This window comes from Vidua macroura, chromosome 2, assembly GCF_024509145.1.
Source record: "Vidua macroura isolate BioBank_ID:100142 chromosome 2, ASM2450914v1, whole genome shotgun sequence".
NCBI classification, from domain to species: Eukaryota; Metazoa; Chordata; class Aves; order Passeriformes; family Viduidae; genus Vidua; species Vidua macroura.
Genome location: NC_071572.1, coordinates 2,094,816 through 2,115,443, shown reverse-complemented (window position 1 = coordinate 2,115,443; position 20,628 = coordinate 2,094,816). Strand labels below are relative to the sequence as shown.

Sequence of the window (20,628 nt, the reverse complement as noted above, 5' to 3'; positions counted from 1 at the left end):
CACTTTTAAAAGTTCTTTCCCATATTTATTTGCTTTTATTTCATTTTATCCAATAGGAAGTAAAACTAAACTAAGATTTTTATTTTTACAAGGAGCTGGTGTTATTTTCTTTGGAAGGCAAATTTAATTCACTCCAAGATAAAAAAAAATATCTACTCTCCAGAAAGGCTACTCCTCCTTTATGAAGCTCTTTCTATTTTTACAGCAACTTTCTCACCCAAAAAAACCCCACAGCATGCACAGAATGCCCTGCAAAGATAAACTCCAAGGAGTGGAAAATGTTCTTTCTGTTCATTTTTTAACTCTCCCTACAGAGAACTCCTCTCCACCTCAGAAAAGAGAATAAAGCACGATGTAATTGAATATAAAAAAATCAAATGGAAGTGGAAATACCTATCAAAGGAGCGATTGTGGGAAGTCACTCTGCTGCCTTGGATCTCTCTGGTCAGGTGCCACATGACAGAGAATCTGAACAGAGCTTCCAGCCTTGTCCCCTTGGAAAAAATGGAGATTTAGGGAGGTTTCCAAGTTGGATGAAAATGGGAATACATTGGTATCCAGGCAGTGGTTATGGGTGGAAAGCTTTAACAAGGTTTGCAAATTTTTATGTTGCAAAATTGCAAGGAGAGGAAAACAACAGCAAAGACTGGTTAAAGTTTTATTGTGCAAAATGTTCTGTCAGCTGTTAAAGAATTGTGCTGTCATTATATTAGGGAAGGAAAATAATTAATAACTGGCTCACTTAAAAGACAGCTTATTGTGAGACTAAATACTATAAAAAAATAAAGTGATTTTACAGATATTGGTAGAGCTGGGGCAGTGGGAAATCCTGACAAAAACTACAGGATTTGGGCTTGAACTAAAAACTCCAGCTAATATTGAGTGATAGATTTTGTATCCAGGGGTTAGGTCCAGCACTAATCCCATGCTGAACAAATCCCAGGGAATTGTAAAAGCATGGACAGAGCCTGTCAGACTCTTGGAAAACACAGCAACCACGGGAGTGGACACATGGAGAAGGGAACAGCAGGAAATTTGGGAAGCACTGGAACAATTCCAGAGTGCTGGGGGGGCTTCAGTGCATGCAGGACTTACTTTATCCCGATCCAGAAGGGCCTGGCAGATGATGTCCTCACAGATGTTTGCTGAGGGAGCCAGGCAGTGAAGTCTGTAGAACAATTCCACACAGGCAATGTGGTGCTCCCGAGTCTCCTTGTTCAGCTGATTCCAGAGCACACAGGCAACTCTCTAGGGAAAAAGAGCAAACAACTAAATATAAATATATTCATCATTATATTAATAATAAGAGCCATTTCCCTCCTGGCTTCCTGTTACCAGAAGGCATTCCCAAATTGCCTCAGAATCCCAGGATTCTATGAATTAGAGGGTCAGTTAAAAAAGGAAAAGAAAATGTTCACCTGGTAGAAATCTGTTTTCTCTGAGATCATCTTCAGGACTGCAGGAGCAATGGGAGGAAGGGTGACCATCTGCAGCTTGCCAAGGAAAGGGTTGTGGCCAGACACTTCGTACCTCTTCATCCTGTCCTCAATCACCAGTGCCAGGGACTGGGAGTGGTTGATGACCTCCAGGAGGGTGAAGATGGAGACGTTCTGCACGTGGCAGTCGTTGACACAGCAGCAGATTGTCATCAGGGACTTCAGCCACAGAGGGAAGCTGGGATCACCTCCTGCTCACCAGGGAAGGGACAGAAAGGGTTTGAAACTGTTGGAGCCCTGGCTGCTGAGAATTTGGGACTTTCTGTGCTGCCAGGCCCTGACCCCCAGGAGAACACTGCATTGACCTGAGGCCCTGGAGAAGCTTCCAAAATTCAATAATAAAACTGAGATTATAGGTGTGGAGTTAGAATAGAAGTGTGTGATAGCACAGGGTGGCAAACTCAGAGTTGAAGGGTTTGGAATGCAGGAATAGATAGAAAGCAAGGTGGAGGTTTTAGGGTGGAGGCTGCTCCTTCTCCTTCACCTCCTTCTCCATGGCTTTGGGTGGTTTTGTGGGATTGGATCAAAAAGTCCCCATGGCGGGCACGGGTGGTTGGGTATTGGGTTAAAAGTGAAAATAATTGAGGTGTCATTTCTTAATTGCACAGTTTATCCTTAAAAGGCCTTGGAGAGAGAGAGATGGGGCTCCATTTTTGGTTTGTTGGAGTGAAGTGCTGCAGAACTCAGGGTTTGTGAGACTGTGACAGAGATGAGAACTGATAAATATTTGAGTCCCAACAAGAAATACCCTCTCACACATTTAATCCTGACCCTGGCAAAAAAAAGAAGCAAAAGAATCCACATGAAACAACCTTAGAGTTGGGGTCACACTCCCAAAAATCCTTTAAGCAAGGTCATAGGACCAAAATGACTGCCCAGATCCCATCAACAATAGCTCATGGAATCACAGAAGGTTTGGGTTGGAAGGGACCTTGAAGATGGCAGGGACACCTTCCACTATCCCAAGTGCTCCAAGTCTGGCCTGGAACATTTCCAGGGATGAGGCAGCCACAACCTCTCCATGTTTTCCCAGCAGAAAGCTCTTGCAGGACCCCAAAGCCACCAGGATTTCTGCTTTCCCCTTTCTGTTTATTCCCAACCATTATTTAGAGCTGCTGTTTTGTTTTCCAGCTGCCATTGTCACAAACAACTCCAGAGGGCTCAGGATCCATGGATGCTCTTCCAGTAGCACTGAGGCTGCTCCTTTCAGGATTTAGAAATTTGTAACTCAAGTGGCTGACATCAATCCAAGCCATCTTTTCCTGAGGGAGCAATGGAAGTGTTCCATGTCCATGCCATGCTCAGCCATGGAGATGATGGGGATATCAGCAGACAGCAGGAATATGGAGTGAGGTGAGGAACAGAACCCATTTTTCCAGTTTCCCACCTCCCCATTCCCCACCAACCTGTTTGTGAGTTAACCTTCAGGTCAATACCAGCTCCTGCTAAAGCTAAGGAATGAACTGGAAATCCAAGATCAGGCCCTCCAGCTGTACAAAATTATCCTTATTTGTTACATTGAGCTCCTTTGAATCCTGAGGGTTTGGGATAAGAGATGATTTTGCCTCTGTTATGGTTTAGAGCTCAAATTTTCCACCTACACCCATCTTCCTCTAAAACATCCTTTTTTGGGGACACAACCATGGACAACTGGGATGGATATCCTGAAAATCCTGAACCGTGCATGGCTGCACAGGCCAGGAGGTCTTTGTATCCCTTCAGCTCCAAATTTTCTAGAGGAATTTTTCCAAAAAGATTTGAATTTAAGAAGCTTGGCAAAACCCAGCTGCCAGGCACACCCCAGATGCTGAGGTGGGTGAGGCCTTAATTCACAATTTGCCTTCAGCCCTGTCCAAGGGTTTTTACTGCCTCTGGTCTTAAAAATAGCCAAGCTCTCACTGTTTGCATCCTAAAAATGCTCAGGAAAGGAAACTTTTCTTACCAGGCCCCTGAAACAGAGAGAGGTACAAGTGTTCCATCTCCTCCTCGGACAGGTAAACTGGGAATGTGGTGCAATCCAGCAGCAGGTGACAAGCAGCAGAGAAAGCTTCCTTGCAGTCCCCTCTGAGGGGTCCCAACACCAGCTCCAAGTCCCACTCCTCCTCCTCCTTCTCCTTTTTGTGCCCAGAGCTGTGTTCTGAGAGGAGAGCAGTGGAATTCTTGTTCCTGAAGGGTGAGCCCCGGGCTGAGAACAGCTCTGAGAGCATTTGTTTGACCTGAGGCACAGTGATTTGCTTTCCATCCCACGGACTCTTCTTCTTGTTGCCACTCTCAGGTAACCTGTAGCCGTTCTCCTTTTTCTCCTTCCCACTCAGATTCATTGCTGCAATCCCTTCAGGACTCATTTCTTGGAGCTGCATCCCAAAAATGTATTTGCTGGCAAACTTGGCAAGCAGCTCCTGGATGCAATGCAGAGTTTTCTGGATGCTCCCTCCTTTTTTCCAGACATCATCTCTCTCCAGGGTCACCGTGGGCACCCCCAGGTGCTGGGACAGCTCTGGGGAGGAGGCACTCAGGCCAATGCCGCTGTCCTCTGACTTGAGGGTGGGGAATGGAGCCTCCTCCTCCTCCTGCAGCCCAGGTTTGGTCTCCAGGGTTATGTCCACATCTTCCTTTGGCACTGGGCTCTGCAAGAGCAGTAGGGATGTGGTTAATGTGGCTCTGCCAACAGAGGTCTCACTTGGAGAACAGCAATGACAGAAAAAGCAAAAATTGCTGTTTGTCATTCCCAGTTTCAGGATCACAGTTGTTTATAAAGAGCTCCACTCATTCCCCTTTAAAACCCAATATCTGTATAAATATATAATAGAAAATAAATTATATATATATTTATTATATATAAATATCTCTATAGAAATCACAATTGACTCATCAAACAGAGGGATGTGCTCCCTTAAAACCAATTTCCCCCCAGAGCAGTGTTCCATCTGTTGCATTATTTCTGCTCAAATGCAGGTATTTATTTGTTCTGCTGACAGATTTTGGCAGGCTGTGCTCCTGGGGTTGTTTTATCCCATTTATTCCTCATTCCTCAGCATGGTCCTTTGCACACCAACAATGCCCCATTGTGTTCCACTGAAATATCCATTGAGAGCCCTGCAGACCTAACCAGCTGTGAAGCTGGGCTGCATTGGGTAACTCCAGATTTTAGCTACTGCATTCTGTTCCCAAAACCATTTAGATCCCATCCTTCTCAGGGGCAGACAAGATTAAACCCCTTGAGTGCCACAAATAATTCAAACAGGCCAGAACTGAACACCCAGTGAGAGTAACAAGGCAGCAGAGCGCTCTGGAAGGAGCCAAAGAATGGAAGTTTCAAAAAAAAAATCTTTATTGTTGTATTTAAAAATTTCATAGAATTGCAGGTTTGGGTTGGAAGGGATCTTAGAAATGATCCAGTGCCACCCCTGCCATGGCAGGGACACCTTCCACTGTCCCAGGCTGCTCCAAACCTTGTCCAAGCTGGCTTTGGGCACTTCAGGGATGAGGCAGCCACAGCTTTTCTGGGAATTCCATCCCAGCCCCTCCCCACCCTCACAAAGAAAGAACTCCTAATTCCCAATATCCCATCCAACCCCGCTCTTTTTAAATTTAAAGCTATTCCCTGTGTCCTGTCCCTCCATCCCTTGGAAATTGTCTCTCTCCATCTTTTCTGTGGCTCCCTTCAAGTGCAATTGTCATCTAGGTTGGTTGAAGGAGAATTAGCATTTTAAATTCTGTCCCAAAATCATTTAAACCAAGAGTTTTAAAGGGTTTTTTTTTCCCATCTCTGAGGGGTTGAAAATCACCTACCCCATTGCCACTGCCTGTCTCGATGTCCAGGTAGGAAGGGGGCATTTGCACCTTGCTGAGCACCTTAAAACAGGTTTTTAAGGCATGAGTGAGTTCTGGCAGTCCCAAGACTTCCATGTTTTCCAGGAGAGACTGCACCATGTAACTGAGCATCTGGGGCAGGTACTGAGTCTGCACTTCTGAGTAGAGCTCCTGAAATTAAAAATGAATTTTTAAAGGAGTTATCCCATCTCATCCATCACGGAGCAGTGATTGTTCAACCCAGCCTTACCAGAGGAATCACATCCAGCAGGAACACCAGCAGTGTGCAGAGCTCTGAAATGGTGGGAGGAGTGCTCACATTTTCCAGAGGATACCTCACCCCTGTGGATTTGTTTCTGGAGTGAAAGAAGGGTTTTTTGGTTTGTTTTTTTTTCATGGCAAAATTCTGGTTACAAGCAAAAAGCTTCATTAAAATCAGCACAAAATACTGAACAGCTCTGAGGCAAAGGGCTTCTAACACAGCAGGGGAAAATATTCTGTCAAAACAACCTCAGCTCTGTGTGGTATGATGAAGAGCTGCTAATTTCCAGATTGCAGAATCTTCTTTCTTAGAGTTAGAAAATGATAAAAAGAGAGATATCATCTAATCAGAGGGTTGGAAGAGGCCTTAAAGCCCATTTAGTATCTTTATTTTTCTTCTATAAAGACCTCTCCACCTCCCCTCCCACCCATTTTTCCTTTTTCTGTTGATTTGAAAGGAATTTTTTTTTTTTGTTCCCAGGTTGAAATTTCCATCTCATTGTTTACCTGGTTGCATTCCTGAATTATTTGTGGACACAACTTACAGATCTGGCTGGCTCTACCGTGTGTGATGCCCCTTAAAAGCTTCAGTAAATATTGTTATCCTGAACAGACAGCTCTGAAGTGGCATTTTTGAGAGCACAGCATAAACACCTGAAACAATCTTCAAAGCATTTGGTCAGGTAATCCCAGAGGAAATCAGTGCTTAAGGATGTGATCAACAAATTCACTGTTTTGACAATTTCTGAAGCATTTTTGTTCTCTTTGATTGCACTGGAAGGGAGAGAAAAGGAAAAGAAAAGCAGATGTCAGTGAGGATTCGCATCACATGAGCTGAGGGACTCAAAAATCTCTTTTCCCCTTTCTCTACAAGCTTAAAAATGTTGGTTTTTTAAAATCAAAGACTAAATCATTCTGGAATAGCTGGAGCATCTTTCAGATGATGGAAATCACAAGGCTGAGCTCTGTCAGCAGCCTGATGTCACTGTGGTTACTCAACACCCATCACATGCAGCAAACTTCATTTTTGCTCTGCTAATCCAAGAGAAATTCATTGTGTGTGGGGAAAGGGGAAGCCAGAGGAAAAAATCATCCTCTGGCCAGAAAGTCACTTTGTTACCACCCAAAACTTCATTAAACTCCTTCATTTTAACCATTTAGCTTAAAAAATGATTCAGTTTCAGCTCAAAGCTGGAAATTTGTCCTACCTTGCCAGGGTGTTGCCACTTTGATTGTAGCTGAGTTTGAGATCAGAACCCAGGGTGTCTTTGCAGTAGGAATAAAAAGCTCTAAGAACTTCCAGGAACAGATCTCCAACAACCTGTGGCCCTGCAAGGAAAGGGAAAAAAGAATCCAGGAGTTGTCTACAGAGGAGGGGAAGAAATAATAATTTCAGTGCCCTAAACTTGGAATAATTAAAAAAAAAAAAGTAGTGTATAAAGCATTGCAATGAGTGCTTTTAAAAATTAAAATATAAAAGTTTAAGTGACTAAGAATAGCAGAAAAGGTCAAAGCTTGTTATGTTGGATTTGATGCCTTTAAATAATTGTTGCATTGTTAAATCCATTTCTAAAGGAAGTGAAAGTCTTAATGGCTTAAGGCTCAAGGAGTCAGACTTTATGTTATGACTGGAAAGATTAAACTGGATAATGCAGTTTAGCTAAATATCCCTGGTTTAAAAGGGATTTATTTTCCCTTTATTTGTACTTTGGATTAATGCAGATTGTCAGGCAGCCAAGCAACACATCCAGTAGGGCAATGCCTCTCATTTATTTCTAAATTAGACTAATCAATACATTTCTAACAGAAACAACCTCTTTGGCAACATCACTCCCCACCCAAAATATTTTTAAAAATTTGTTAAGTCACTTTGGTTTAATTGTTTAGTGCAGAAAAGTGAATTTGCCCTTGAAATAAGGATGGGCAGAGCCTCATCCTCCCGGTGCTGCATGGGCAGCCACAGAGAGGGAAGAGCAGATCCACCCAAGGAACAAATGGAGCTCAATGCTGACACAAGGGTGGAAATGCTTTTTTAAAGTGCCCCTCAGAGGCCAGCTCAGGGCTCAGAATCCCAGAATTGTCAAGGCTGGGAGAGTCCCTCAGGATCATCCAGTCCCACCCACTGCCACCAGCATCACCCCAAACCCTGTCCCCAAGGCCACATCCAGACTCCTCTGGGACAATTCCAGTGACTCCAAACCTCCCTGGGCAGCTCATCCCAAGGCCTGACCACTCTGCCAGGGAAATTTTCTTTCCAAATCTCCAATCTGAGCCTCCCCTGGTGCCATCTGAGGCCATTTCCTCTCCTCCTTTCCCTTGGGACACGGCAGCAGAGCCCGACCCCCCCGGCTGTCCCCTCCTGGCAGGAGCTGTGCAGAGCCACAAGGTCCCCCCTGAGCCTCCTTTGCTCCAGGCTCAGCCCTCTCAGCTCTTTCAGGAGTTTTTCAAACCCTTCCCTGCCCTGGACACGCTCCAGCCCCTCCAGGTCTCTCCTGCAGGACCAGAACTGGACACAGCCCTCGAGGGGCCTCTCAGAGCCAGCCCAGAGGGACAATCCCTGCCCTGCTCCTGCTGGACACACAATTCCTCACCCAGCCCTGCTGCCAGTGGCCTCTTGCGCCCCTGGGCACCCCTGGGCTCGTGTCCAGCCCCTGGCACCAGCACCCCCAGGGCCTTTCCTGCTTGAGCAGCTCTCAGGACACTCTGTCCCAGCCTGTAGGGTTGGGATTGGCACAACCCCCAGCCTGGGTTGTGCTGACCCTACAGGAGGGCACAGATTTGCATTTCCCTGCCTGGGATCCATCCATGCTCTGCAGGGCTCTGTGGGGCAGCCAGAGAGAACCTGGAGAGGGAATGTGTTCCAGAGGAGGGCCAAGGCAAGGAACAGCCTCCTGCACACTCCCACACAGGATTAGGATTGTGCAGGGTTTTGTTAAGTCCTACTCAGATTTGGGATGAACACTTTACCTATTTCAGGTTTGTCCAGGAGGCTGATGAGGATCCGGAAGGGTTTGAGATAAGCCTGGTGCTGCTCCTCAGGGTCAGACTCTGGGGATTTCTGATGCAGAATCACAATCAAACTCTAGAAAAGGAAAATGTCACAATGTCATCCATCAGGGACAGACTGTCCTCTTCATAAGTGCTGAAGTGTTTCTAAATTTGATTTTGTTTAGGACTGACTACAAATGAACTCCAATTTTTCATACAAGGCAAACAAATCAATTCCATCTTCCCATCATCTCAAGGGCTGATCTTAACCAGAAAAACATTTTTAAATAATTCAGGTAGTTGAGCCAAGATGCTTCCCTTTGCTTTCCTTGGATTCCATAAGCAGTCCAATATTGGGATAAATACAGCACAGAGGCTTTGAGATAGATGGAAATGTAACCACAAGGACAGAGAGGAAAGAACAAACCAATAACTGGGAATAATTCTGGACAAAGTTTGAGCTAAAATTTCAAGGATCATGAATTTATCTGGAATATATCTGTATAAAATTAACACCTACCTCAACCAAAAGATCTTTAGAGTATTTTCCAAAGAAATAAACAGCATGGTCTTCAGAAGTGGTGGAGTCTGGAGCAAAAGTGCCACCTTTAATATCAGAACCTACAAGAAAACAGAGGCAGGAGGAGCTCAGAGAGCAGCACAGAGCACTGAGGGGTTTATTTTGAATTTACACTGCATTTTTAATCTTTGGCATTTCAATAGCCCACAGGTCCCAGTTTGAGGGCATCCAGATGTTCAGCACAACACATAAATCAAAACCAAGGCCAAATACAGTGGGAATCACTATTTCTTCCAGAAAGGTAAGGTTAAAATCTAACTTTTAGTCCTTTTAGTCCACTGAACTACTTTACAACAAGCTGTGGGAAGAATCAGAATTTATCAAATTCCCTGGGATTCAGAGAGAAATAAATTTACCTCTGAAGAGAAGCCCTGTTTACCAAATATTTAATTGTATTAAGGCACTTAATAAATGGCAAATAAACACCACTTTATCATCACTCATTAAAACCTAAAGAAGTGTATTTCAATTTTAAACACCGATTTTTTTTTTTTTTTTGCTCTCAAGGATGCAGAACACTGAAAATCTTTGGATTTTGCACAGTACCTAGCAGCCATGCATACAATCTCCTGTTGAGGGACATGTCTCTCCTCAGCAGTGTCTGAGTGGCTGCTGACAGGATATAAACCAGATCAGCCCTTCTGAGCAGGATGGTGCTTTCCTTGCAGTCCTGGGGGTGAAAAGAAAGATTTTTCAGCTGTTGATAAGCGCTGAAAGGAGTAAAATTGGTGATGGGCTGGTTTTTTGAACTGGGAATAAGAATGTTTTGGGAAAAAAAGTAACAAAGCATCAGCAGGAAAATGGTTTGAGTGCTAAAAATGTCAAGAATTCACAGAGTGATCTTCAAGATCATTGAGTCCAGCCCAGCCCCAACACCCCAACTCAGCCCTGGCACCCAGTGCCCCATCCAGGCTTTGTTAAACACACCCAGGGATGGTGACTGCACCACCTCCCTGGGCAGCCACTCCACAACTTTATCACCTTTCTGTAAAAAACTTTTTCCTGATACCCAACCTGTGTTTCCCTTGGTGCAGCTCGAGGCTGTGTGCTCTGGTTCTGTCAGTTCCTGGAGAAGGAGCCCAAGCCCAGCTGGCCACAGCCACCTCTCAGGAGCTGTGGAGAGTGCTGAGGTCAGCCCTGGGTCTCCTTTTCTCCAGGCTGAGCACCCCCAGCTCCCTCAGTGGTTCCTCACAGGGTTTGTGTTCCCAGCCCCTCTCCAGCCTCGTTGTCCCCTCTGGATGTGCTCCAGCTCCTCCATGACCTTCCCAAACTGAGGGGCCAGAGCTGGGCACAGCACTCGAGGTGTGCCCTCACCTGTGCCAGGTACAGGGGCAGAATGAGCTCCCTGCTCCTGCTGGCCACACTGCTCCTGATCCAGGCCAGGAGCCATTGGCCTCCTTGGCCACCAGGGCTCTCTGCTGGCTCATGTTCTGGTGGCTGTCCAGTGCCCCCAGGTCCCTTTGTGCCTGGGCACTGCCCAGCCACACCATCCCCAGCCCAGAGCATTGCAGGGGGTTATTGTGGGCAAAATGCAGGACTGGGCACTTGGACTTATTAAATCTCATCCCACTGGGCTCTGCCCATCCATCCAACTGTTCCAGGTCCCTCTGCAGAGCCCTCCTACCCTCCAACAGATGACACAGCTCCCAGCTTAGTGTGGTCTGCAGATTCACTAAAGAAAGGCTCAACACCCTCATCCTTGTCGTCAATAAAAGAAACATGACAATCTCAAGGGATCTGAGAAAAGTGGGATCGTGGAGTCACAGCATGGGAGGGACCTCAGAGCCCACCTAGTGCCACCCCTGCCATGGCAGGGACACCTCCCACTGTGCCAGGCTGCTCCAGCCCCAGTGTCCAACCTGGCCTTGGGCACTGCCAGGGATCCAGGGGCAGCCCCAGCTGCTCTGGGAATTCCATCCCAGCCCCTGCCCACCCTGCCAGGGAACAATTCCCAATTCCCAATCTCCCATCCAGCCCTGCCCTCTGGCACTGGGAGCCATTCCCTGGCTCCTGTCCCTGCATCCCCTGGAAATTGTCTCTCTCCAGCTTTCCTGGGGCTCCTTCAGGCCCTGCAAGGCCACCCTGAGCTCACCCTGAAGTTTCTCTTCTCCTTAAGACTTAAAAACTCTTCCTCCATCCTAAACACTGCCTGTCCTACAGGGAGGTGAGGAAACAATAGGAACAAATTTTATTTTAAGTAAGATTTTCTCCTCTGGTCTTTACCAGAAATAACTTCATGTGGACAATTCTACGTTCTAAAATCCTACTTGAATAAACTTCATATGTTTTCCACATGAGCTGCTCAGGCCTGAATAGTTCAAGCACATCCCAAATATCCCCCAAAAGCCCCTGTGAAATAATTTCTTCAGCCTTGGAAGCTGTAAAGACTCTGAGAAGCAGCAGAGTCTTCTCCACTCCTCAAATTGATGGGGCAAAAGAAATCCCAAAATTCATGGATTTTGAAAGTTCAAAATTCAGCCTTTTGGCAGTAACAGAGGTGGGAGCTGGGCTGCTTGCACAGAACACACCTTCCATGGGAAAATCCCAAAATAATCCCCTTACCAAAGCTGTATAAAATGGGAAAAAGAACAGGATTGCTTCCAGCGTGTTCCTCTGCACAAGGACATTGGAATCCAGCACTGACACGCACAAAGACTTTATCTGGAAAAGGAAAACACAACATTTTATTTGATTTTGCTATCAAATAATAACTGGAAGGAAAGGAAAAAAAAATGGGCTACCTATGAACAATATCTTGTTTAAATAAGAGGATAATTACAATTTAACTCCTGCACCCAAAGTGAGTAAAACAAATTTTTGTGGCTATTAAAAGAATTGTTAATATTGGGTTTGTAAAAGTACAGAATGTACTCCCAGAGTAAAAAGATGTAAAACCTCCAAAATTGCATATATTAGTCTAATTAGCCTTACACTTATTCCATCACTCAACACAAATTACTCCCGACAGAAGATTTCCATTTTACTGGAAAAAATAAAAAGACACAAAATTTCACAACAGCAAACACTTTGGGAACTGCACACTAAACATTGAAACCAGAAAAGCTGCTCTTCAAATTAAATGGATGGAGCAATTTCAGAGCATGGACTTTTCAGTCTCAAGATATTTTTAATTGCTTGGCATCCAAATTTAATCTAGAGAAGGCTGGGATTATGAGGCTGTTTTAGGTTACAAGATGTGGCTGGGGTGTGTGTTCTGTTCTCATCTGTCAGAGCTGGGGCAGTTCTCTGCTGTTCCCTGGGCAGTTTTTTCTTTATCTCTCCCACAGCCAATCCTCCCTCCAGGAGATCTCTTCTGTTCATGGGCCATTAATTATTAATTATCTTCAGTGAGTGTCCCTGCATGGCTGAGAAAATTCCATCATTTCATGGGGAGATGCCCAGGGGAGGAGCCAAGCATTCCTACCTGGATACAATCTGAGGTTCTGGGACACCACAGCAGCCTTTGCCCACTGCATTCCCAGAGGAGCAGCTTTCTGCCCCACTGCATTCCCAGAGGAGCAGCTTTCTGCCCCACTGCATTCCCAGAGGAGCAGCTTTCTGCCCCACTGCATTCCCAGAGGAAGCCCAGGTCCATCCACACCAGCCCTGGAGCTCCAGAGGAAAACTCCAGCCTTGTCCAGGATCCTGCTCCAGCAGAAGCACAGCTGGCACTGCAGGAGGGCTGAGCCCCCATGGAATGGCACTGCTGCCACCACCCTGACCCACAGCCTGCCAGGGCCTGCTCTGACTCTGGCACTGGCTTTATTTTTTCTTTTTTTTTTGTATTATTGCATTTGTATTTTAATTTTCCTAGTAAAGAGCTGCTATTCCTACTCCCATATCTTTGCCTGAGAGCCCCTTAATTTCAAAATTATAATAAATCAGAGGAGGGGGTTTGCATTTTCCATTTCAAGGGAGGCTCCTGCCTTCCTTAGCAGACACCTGGCTTTTCAAACCCAGACAGGGGTGTAAAATGAACTTACTGTGAGTTTATAATCAGTGCCCAGCATGAATTTCTGCTGTTTGCCAGAGAGTTCCCTGTTGATGTGGCTGACAACGAAGAGGGAAGCAGGGAGCCTGATGGAGGGGCTGCCCAGGACACTGCCCCAGAGAGCCCCATAAAACACCTCCTGGCCCATCAGCAGGGACAGCTTCACCAGCAGAGCATCTGTTCTGTACAAAGCCAGAGAAAACACCCCTTTATTAGCTGATTTTATACCACAGAAATGGAATTATATAGAGCTGATACAATTTATTCAATGTTGTGCAGTTTTGTGTTGTCAGTATTTCCTTTTATCACAGAATCTTGGTAAGGTTTGGGTTGGAATGGACCCAAAAATCATCTCATTCCACCCCCATTTGTCTATCCCAGGTGGTGATGGATGAATCTCATTGTACAAAAAAATCAAACTCACTCAATTCTTTATCACTGAAACCAAGTCTCTGTTCACACACTGGAAAATTCTCCAGGAAATATCTGCAAATATTTAGCTCTGACCAAACAACTGCAGCACCTGTGACTGCAGAATGTTTATTGTCAGAGGTGTGAAGAGCTAAACTGGAAGTCATTTAAGCAGATGTTAAAATCTGAAAGGCAATTTTGTCAGTCTGGGAGCTGGAGGTTATCCTAAAAATTCCTACTTTCAAACCAACAGAGTTAATTTTTAAGGCACTGGATGAAGAAAAACAAGAGATGTGGAGTCCTCTGGATCCCTGGCAGTGCCCAAGGCCAGGTTGGACACTGGGGCTTGGAGCAGCCTGGGACAGGGGAAGGTGTCCCTGCCATGGCAGGGGTGGCACTGGGTGAGATTTAAGGTCCCTTCCAACCCAAACCATTCCATGATTCCATGAGATAAAACAACAAATTGCACACAGGACACACTGAAATAAATTCCAGACCATCCCACTGAAAATCCTGTGGCTGGAGCACAGTCCCTGCTCTGGAACACTTTGGTATTTTACCATAAAGGAGGAATTAAAACCTCCCAAGATTGAGAAAAGAGGAAAATCCCAGCTCAGAAGAGGAAACGCCCTCCCAGTGTGATGGTTTTTTTTTTCCATTTCTTTATTTAAAAAATCCCTCAAAGCAGTTTTCCTCTTCCATTTTCCATGTGAGTGCACAAATTCAGGGAAATTTGGAGCTGGAAATGGTGTCTAGGCTGAAGCACAACCTCAGCACTTTGTTCACTTTCAGGAACAGCAGGAGATGGATTAATTTTAGTCCTCAATATTGAAGGTTCTGAAAACACTCAGTGGAGAGCCCCTTATGAAAAAGAATTGAAAATTAACCTAACATATCTTCTGACAAGATATTCTTAACACAGGATCATTGCAATGAGTAAACAAAAGAAAAACTCCCTCTGTAAATTGGTATTTCACAAAAAAAAAACAATTAAATTAATTTTTACATAAATATTTCCCAAGATTTATGAAATATATGTCCAATCCTGTTTGTTCAAAGAGGAAAATGATGCCATCAAAAATAGGGCAAAAAGGTGTAAAACCACAGGTCAGATATTGGAATTTCACTTGCAACTCCTATTAACTCCCTGCTCTGTATTTTTGTCAGATTATACAGAAATTTTGGAAAGAATTCAGCTGCTCTCTCATGTTACAGAATTCAAATAGAATTTATCTCCAGAGCAGTGGTTTGGGGAGTCAGGTGAATTATTTAGGAGTCAGAGGAGCTTTAAGAAATTTTTTATTCTTTTCTCTCAGCATTTCTATTTTTAAGCCTCCTTTTCCTCTTCTCTTTTTTTTTAACCCTCCTTTTCATCTTCTCCTCCTGGGATGAAAATAGAGAGGAAAGGTTTTTTTTTTATCTCAGCATTTTCCAGGTCCCACCATTCACCCCCCTTTAGAAACTCTTTTATTTATAGAAATATGACAGAAATTTCTTGAGAATTCCCTAGAAAATCAAAATATTGGATATTGCTTCAATGAATATGGAATAATTAATGTTACCTGTCATAAATTTCTGATCCTTCTTCCAAGCCAGGCAGCAGCCCAATTACAAAGGCCTGGAGACCAGGCAGGAGAGATTTTTGGAGAGGGAGAAAATATTTCTCATACAAGCCAAGGAGAACAGGTCTCACTGACATTGCTGCATTTGCCAGCAGAGGGAACAAACCAGAGCTTTGAATCCAAAAGAAAGACAAAATGAGAGTTAATTTTCATAGATTGAGATGGCTATGCCTTAAAAAGAAAAAAAAAAAAAATTAAATGACCTTTACAAAAATCAATCCTTGGTGAGCTGTTTTTGTGCCTTAGGAAAAAAAAAAATTCAAATTACCTGTACAAGAATAAATCCTTGGCAAGCCATTTTGTGCCAATGATTTTAAAGATTATTTCATAGGTTTCTAAAGCCTTTAAGTGCACCCCACTGGGCAGGGCTGGGTGCAAGCACTGGGATAATCTTTTACTGATGATCAACCTTCTGGGCAGCAGAGAATATTTCAAGTTACTCTGCAGAGCCTGGAGGAGAAAGGAGAGGAGAAGAAATAGTTATAATGTGAAATATAAAATATTATAGATATAATATAAATAGCTGTTTATTAAAGGTTGAGGAGAATATTGGGAAGAGTTTGAACTCCTAACTGCATTTTGTTACAGCAGGACTCTGCAGCTGAGTTTTCATTTGGGATCAGCCATGGAAAATTTGGAAAAGCCTGGTGTGATTTTGTCTAGAGGAGGGAAAAGGGAGTCAAGGAACAGGATTGGGACAGCGCATCCCATTATCCCAGATTATCCCATCTCCAGGGGAAAAGGGAGGTGACCAGAAGAGCATCTCAGCTTTTAGAGAATAAAGGAAGAATTCAAGATTTCTCTTTCCTTATAAAGTCTCCCTTCAGGGATGGAATCGTGGAGTGGGTTGGAAGGGAACTTAAAGATCGTCTTGTTCCAACACCTTCCACTGTCCCAGGGTGCTCCAAGCCCTGCCCAACCTGGCTTTGGGCACTTCCAGGGATGAGGAGCTCAAAGCTTCCCTGGAAAACCTGTGCCAGGCCTCCCCTCCCTCACAGGGAACAATTTTTCCCCAATATCTGAAACAAAAAAACCCAAACCTTCCAACCAAAGCAGAGATGATGAAATGGGATAAACCCTCAGATCTGGAATTCTCTGTGGCTGCATTCACTGAGCTGGATAACTCACTGCATTCATGCACAAGCAAAAGATGTTTAGGACAGGAAATACTGAAATAAGATTTGATGATGGGCAAGGTTTTAGGAAAAAAAACCTTCTTGGGAAAGGTAACTCCTTTCCTTGAGCCACTAGAGCAGCTCAGCAGGGAAATAAATCAGTTTTCACTTCAAGTCAGAGACAATCAAAAAGAAAATTTGGAAGTCAAGGGCACTTCAGGCTTTGCTCAATGGGCAAACACAAACAGATGTGTGGGAGTTCTGGATGCTGAGAATTTGGGACTTTCTGTGCTGCCAGGCACTGACCCCCAGGAGAACACTGCATTGACCTGAGGCCCTGGAGAAGCTTCCAAAATTCAATAATAAAACTGAGATTATAGGTGTGGAGTTAGAATAGAAGTGTGTGATAGCACAGGGTGGGAAACTCAGAGTTGAAGGGTTTGGAATGCAGGAATGGATAGAAAGCAAGGTGGAGGTTTTAGGGTGGAGGCTGCTCCTTCTTCTTCACCTCCTTCTCCATGGCTTTGGGGGGTTTTGTGCAATTGGATCAAAAAGTCCCCACTGCGGGCACGGGTGGTTGGGTATTGGGTTAAAAGTGAAAATAATTGAGGTGTCATTTCTGAATTGCACAGTTTATCCTTAAAAATCTTGTAGAGAGAAATACATCACCAATTTTTACTGTGTTAGAGTAAAATACTGCAGAACTCAGGGTTTGTGAGACTGTGACACAGATAAGAAATAATAAACATCTAATCCTGAACATGAACTGTGGTCTCAAGTGCCTTCAATCCTGACCTCAACAGAGGTAGAAAACGAAGCTGAAAACCAGCAGAGATGTTCCAGAGCACGTGGGCATTTGGGATGTTTTCAGGATCAGGCAAATTCTTGTCTCTTCCCAAAATCATGGTTTTAGCCTATGGAATTATTTTCAACTTGAGGTTCTCCTGTTTTGCTTGGAAAAGCAGCAGAAAGTGGAATAAACCTAAAGCAGGTGACTTTTCCCTGAGCGCTCCTCAGCAGGAAGGGGAGGAGATAAAATCCTTTTAGTGAGAGCAGCTGGCAGGAAATTTACCCAGGAGAAATAAAAAAAAAAAAAGGTTGGGAGTTTATAACAACAGCAAACAGAAATGCCAGCCCATCCTGGCAGACACACAGATGTCACTTAGAGCCACTTCATTTCCCTCCTCCTCCCCCCCAGCACGGGCAGAGCTGCATTTAATGGATGATAAAAACCAGAATCCAAAAAGAAAACCATTATTTCACGTATTTGTGGAGTTGCTTTTTTTATACCTTTTATATTTGGGCCTTTTACTCATGTGGTACATGAGGAATATTATTTCAACATTAGAATCCTTAGGAGTTGTAAGAATTGTGAAGATTTCTGGAAAGCTGGACTTTGGAACTTCCTATTTATATTGCTTGGCATGTATTTGCCCACACCCTCTCTGTATATTTAGAGATATAAAAGGAGTTAATTACAAAAAGCAGGCCAGTGATAAATTGTGATAATTCACCTGTGAGCAGTTTTGGAAAGGAATTTGAGATGGGATTTCTGAGTTGGTTTTGATGATGTGGTTGATTTTTTAATTTTTTTACATAGGTAAGAAGGGTGAGTTTGGTTTACATTGTTCCAGTATGGTTTAGAAGGTTAAAAGACTTTTAGTTATAAGACTTTTTAAAGAGTTATTGACTAATAAAACACTGTTAATAAGGATATTTATGTTTTTGACTTAATTTTTAAGTATTTTGTTTTATGGACTCATACTCCAGTGTGTTTTCTTAGTTAATTATGTTATAACACATAAACTCACAGTATTGTATTTTAAATTCTTTGTTTACTTTTGTAGTTATTTTTTCTATATTTTAAACTTTAAAACTCTAAACTTCTTTTTTTTACTTAAACGTGTTTTTGTTTTAAATTATAAATTTACAATTTTCCCTTTTAACACTGAAGTTTGGAAGCCTTTTCCAAGGTTTCAGATTAAATCTTGTGTTTAATTCTAAGTTTTGGTTTACAGGCTCAAAATTCTGAGAGTTTTTTTCTATTTTGGATTCTAACAGCAAATATTTTCCCTCTCAGTGTTTAGAATGAACAAATACCATCTTAATATTCCAACAGTTTGGATTTTAAAAAATGGAAATATTCACTGTTTACTCTACAGAGCATCAGCTCCACCACAGCAATAATGGCACCTCAGCTTTGCCTCCAACATTTCCTCAGGTTTTGAAGGAAATAAGAACTCCCTTCTGTAGACATCAGGGATAATGAGATTTAATGATAAACTGAATATTCAGAATCATGGAATGGCTTGGAAGGGAACTTAAAGATCATCCAGGGATGGGCAGTGACACCTTCCACTATCCCAGGGTGCTCCAAACCCCATCCAAAATCCCTTTGGACACTTCCAGGGATCCCCAGCTTCTCTGGGCACCCTCCCAGCCAGGAATTCCTTCCCAATATCCCATTTTATTAAAAATTCTCACTTGTCCCTGATAACTGGCACACCAAAAGAGATCATACACTGAATTTGATGAAAATTGTGATAGCCAATGTGGTGGTTTTAGTTTGAAACTTGGTGGAAATATTAATTTTGTGTAGTGGTTTTGGTTTGTTAATTGAAGATTTCTTTAATTTGATGATTTTTTGGTTTGATGTACTAAAGAGTGTGGTATGTTCTGGTGCTGGTTAATTACCCATGTACTAATTTTTTGTTGTGAGGTAGGAAGATAGGATTAGGAGAAAGGTAAAGTAGGTTTAAAACTTTAAAAGGGAATAAAGACAATTTTATTAATAGTAACTAAAAGAAAAAAAAAGTAGTAAGAATTAAAATAAACCTTTTAGAACACTTCTTTTTCTCCTACAATCTTTCTTTTTTCGCTGATAATGTAAAGAAACAAAATTTTAAAATTTTCAGTTCGTTTACTACTTTAAAATAGTCTTTATTTAGTTTACTTAGGGAGAGAAGTTTTTCTTGTTAATGTTATGGAGACTTCTCAACATGAGGAAAAAAAAAACAGTTCACTTGTGGGTCTTAATTAATTAATTAATTGAGGATTAGTGTCATGATTGGAACAAAGAAAAGAGAGCTGTGGTCTTTCTATTTTTCCCTTGGGTGGCCAGAGCTGAGGGTCCTGTTGGGCTTTCTCATTGGCATGTTGGCTGAGTGAGCAGGCAAGTGTCACCTCCGTGCCCGCGGTGACACTCGGTGACACTCGGTGACACTGGCACTGCCGGGCACGCAGCACTGCAAAGCCAAGCAGCAACAGCCTCCTTACTGCTTGCCCATGGCTTGGTGCTGGATAATTCCCTTTTCCTGACCCAGAGATGGGGCAGCTGAGAGGTGTTTTTTAAAAACTTTTATTCCATTTTCAGTCTCATGTGAAGGGTGAGACAATACAGATGTTGTAATTCACGCCGTCACAATCAGAAGCCAATTATTTCCTAATTACAACACACAATATTGTGTTTTAATTACACTGTAAGTGTTTCTTGGCCTATCAGCTTTTGCCACACCATGCTGTAAATGCCTCAAAGCCAATTATCTAAAATTACCCCTCCTGGGTCCCACTGCAGGGCATCTTTCATTCTAGTAAGAATATAAATGGGCAGGTGGATGAACCAGGCAAGAAATATGGATGTCAGTGTTTTAAAGAGGTTTCAGCTTCATTTTTCAGTGAGAAATCACTTTCATACTTTGATAAAAAAGCTGCTGGGGAGGACGGATGTTTAAACTTAAAAATTAAGCTTAAACTTTTAAACTTAAAAATAGCTGCTGGTTCAGTACAGGTGGGTTTGTCAATGAAACAGGTGCTTTTAACATTATTTTTATATCCAAAATGCCTGTCACTGTATTCAGAGTATAAACTGTATTGTATTGTAATATGTATTCAGAGTATTTATAAAAATAAATAATTCTATTTTTCCAAAGGATCTAGTGTTGTTTACAAGGCCATCCTTTGAAACTTGGATTTCTCTCTCAGCAATGTCTGTCCTATTCCATGGCATTTCTAAGTCAGCATTTCTTGTCTCAAGGTTTGCACACTGTGTGAGCCTTCTGCCAGGCTTGGAGAATTCCCTACAAATCCATTCCCTACACATGGCTGCCAAGACTTCGAAGGGATGAGCTGCCTCAACCTTTCCTCACACTCAGAATCCATCCATGCAAGCATCCACAAGCTGAGGGAGCAAGTAAAGGAATTAAATTTGAGAACTCAAATTGGATCCATGAACTTTTCAGACAGTGGGGGTTGACAGGATGGGTTTCACCTCTTGTTAAAGGAATTTTTTGGGTTGTAATAATTGTTTTTATCGTTTTACTCGTGTTTCCCTGTTTAGTTAAGTGTCTGCAGG

The 20,628-nt window shown here is 43.1% G+C and overlaps 1 protein-coding gene across 2 annotated transcripts in view; it reads right to left on the bottom strand.

Moving 5' to 3' along the window:
* The window catches only part of DOP1B (DOP1 leucine zipper like protein B), a 51,648-nt gene that overhangs the window by 19,600 nt on the left and 11,420 nt on the right, over positions 1–20,628 (bottom strand). For both annotated transcript variants that reach the window (XM_053969687.1, XM_053969686.1), the window contains exons 3-17: positions 15,431–15,612; positions 15,103–15,273; positions 13,122–13,311; positions 11,701–11,799; positions 9,685–9,808; positions 9,079–9,179; positions 8,538–8,652; positions 6,779–6,899; positions 6,225–6,344; positions 5,560–5,665; positions 5,289–5,480; positions 3,439–4,123; positions 1,419–1,687; positions 1,096–1,248; positions 394–494 (exon numbers count right to left, since the gene is read on the bottom strand). In XM_053969687.1, the coding sequence (XP_053825662.1) occupies positions 394–494; positions 1,096–1,248; positions 1,419–1,687; positions 3,439–4,123; positions 5,289–5,480; positions 5,560–5,665; positions 6,225–6,344; positions 6,779–6,899; positions 8,538–8,652; positions 9,079–9,179; positions 9,685–9,808; positions 11,701–11,799; positions 13,122–13,311; positions 15,103–15,273; positions 15,431–15,612 (2,729 nt within the window). The remainder of the gene's footprint in view (positions 1–393; positions 495–1,095; positions 1,249–1,418; positions 1,688–3,438; positions 4,124–5,288; positions 5,481–5,559; positions 5,666–6,224; positions 6,345–6,778; positions 6,900–8,537; positions 8,653–9,078; positions 9,180–9,684; positions 9,809–11,700; positions 11,800–13,121; positions 13,312–15,102; positions 15,274–15,430; positions 15,613–20,628) is intronic.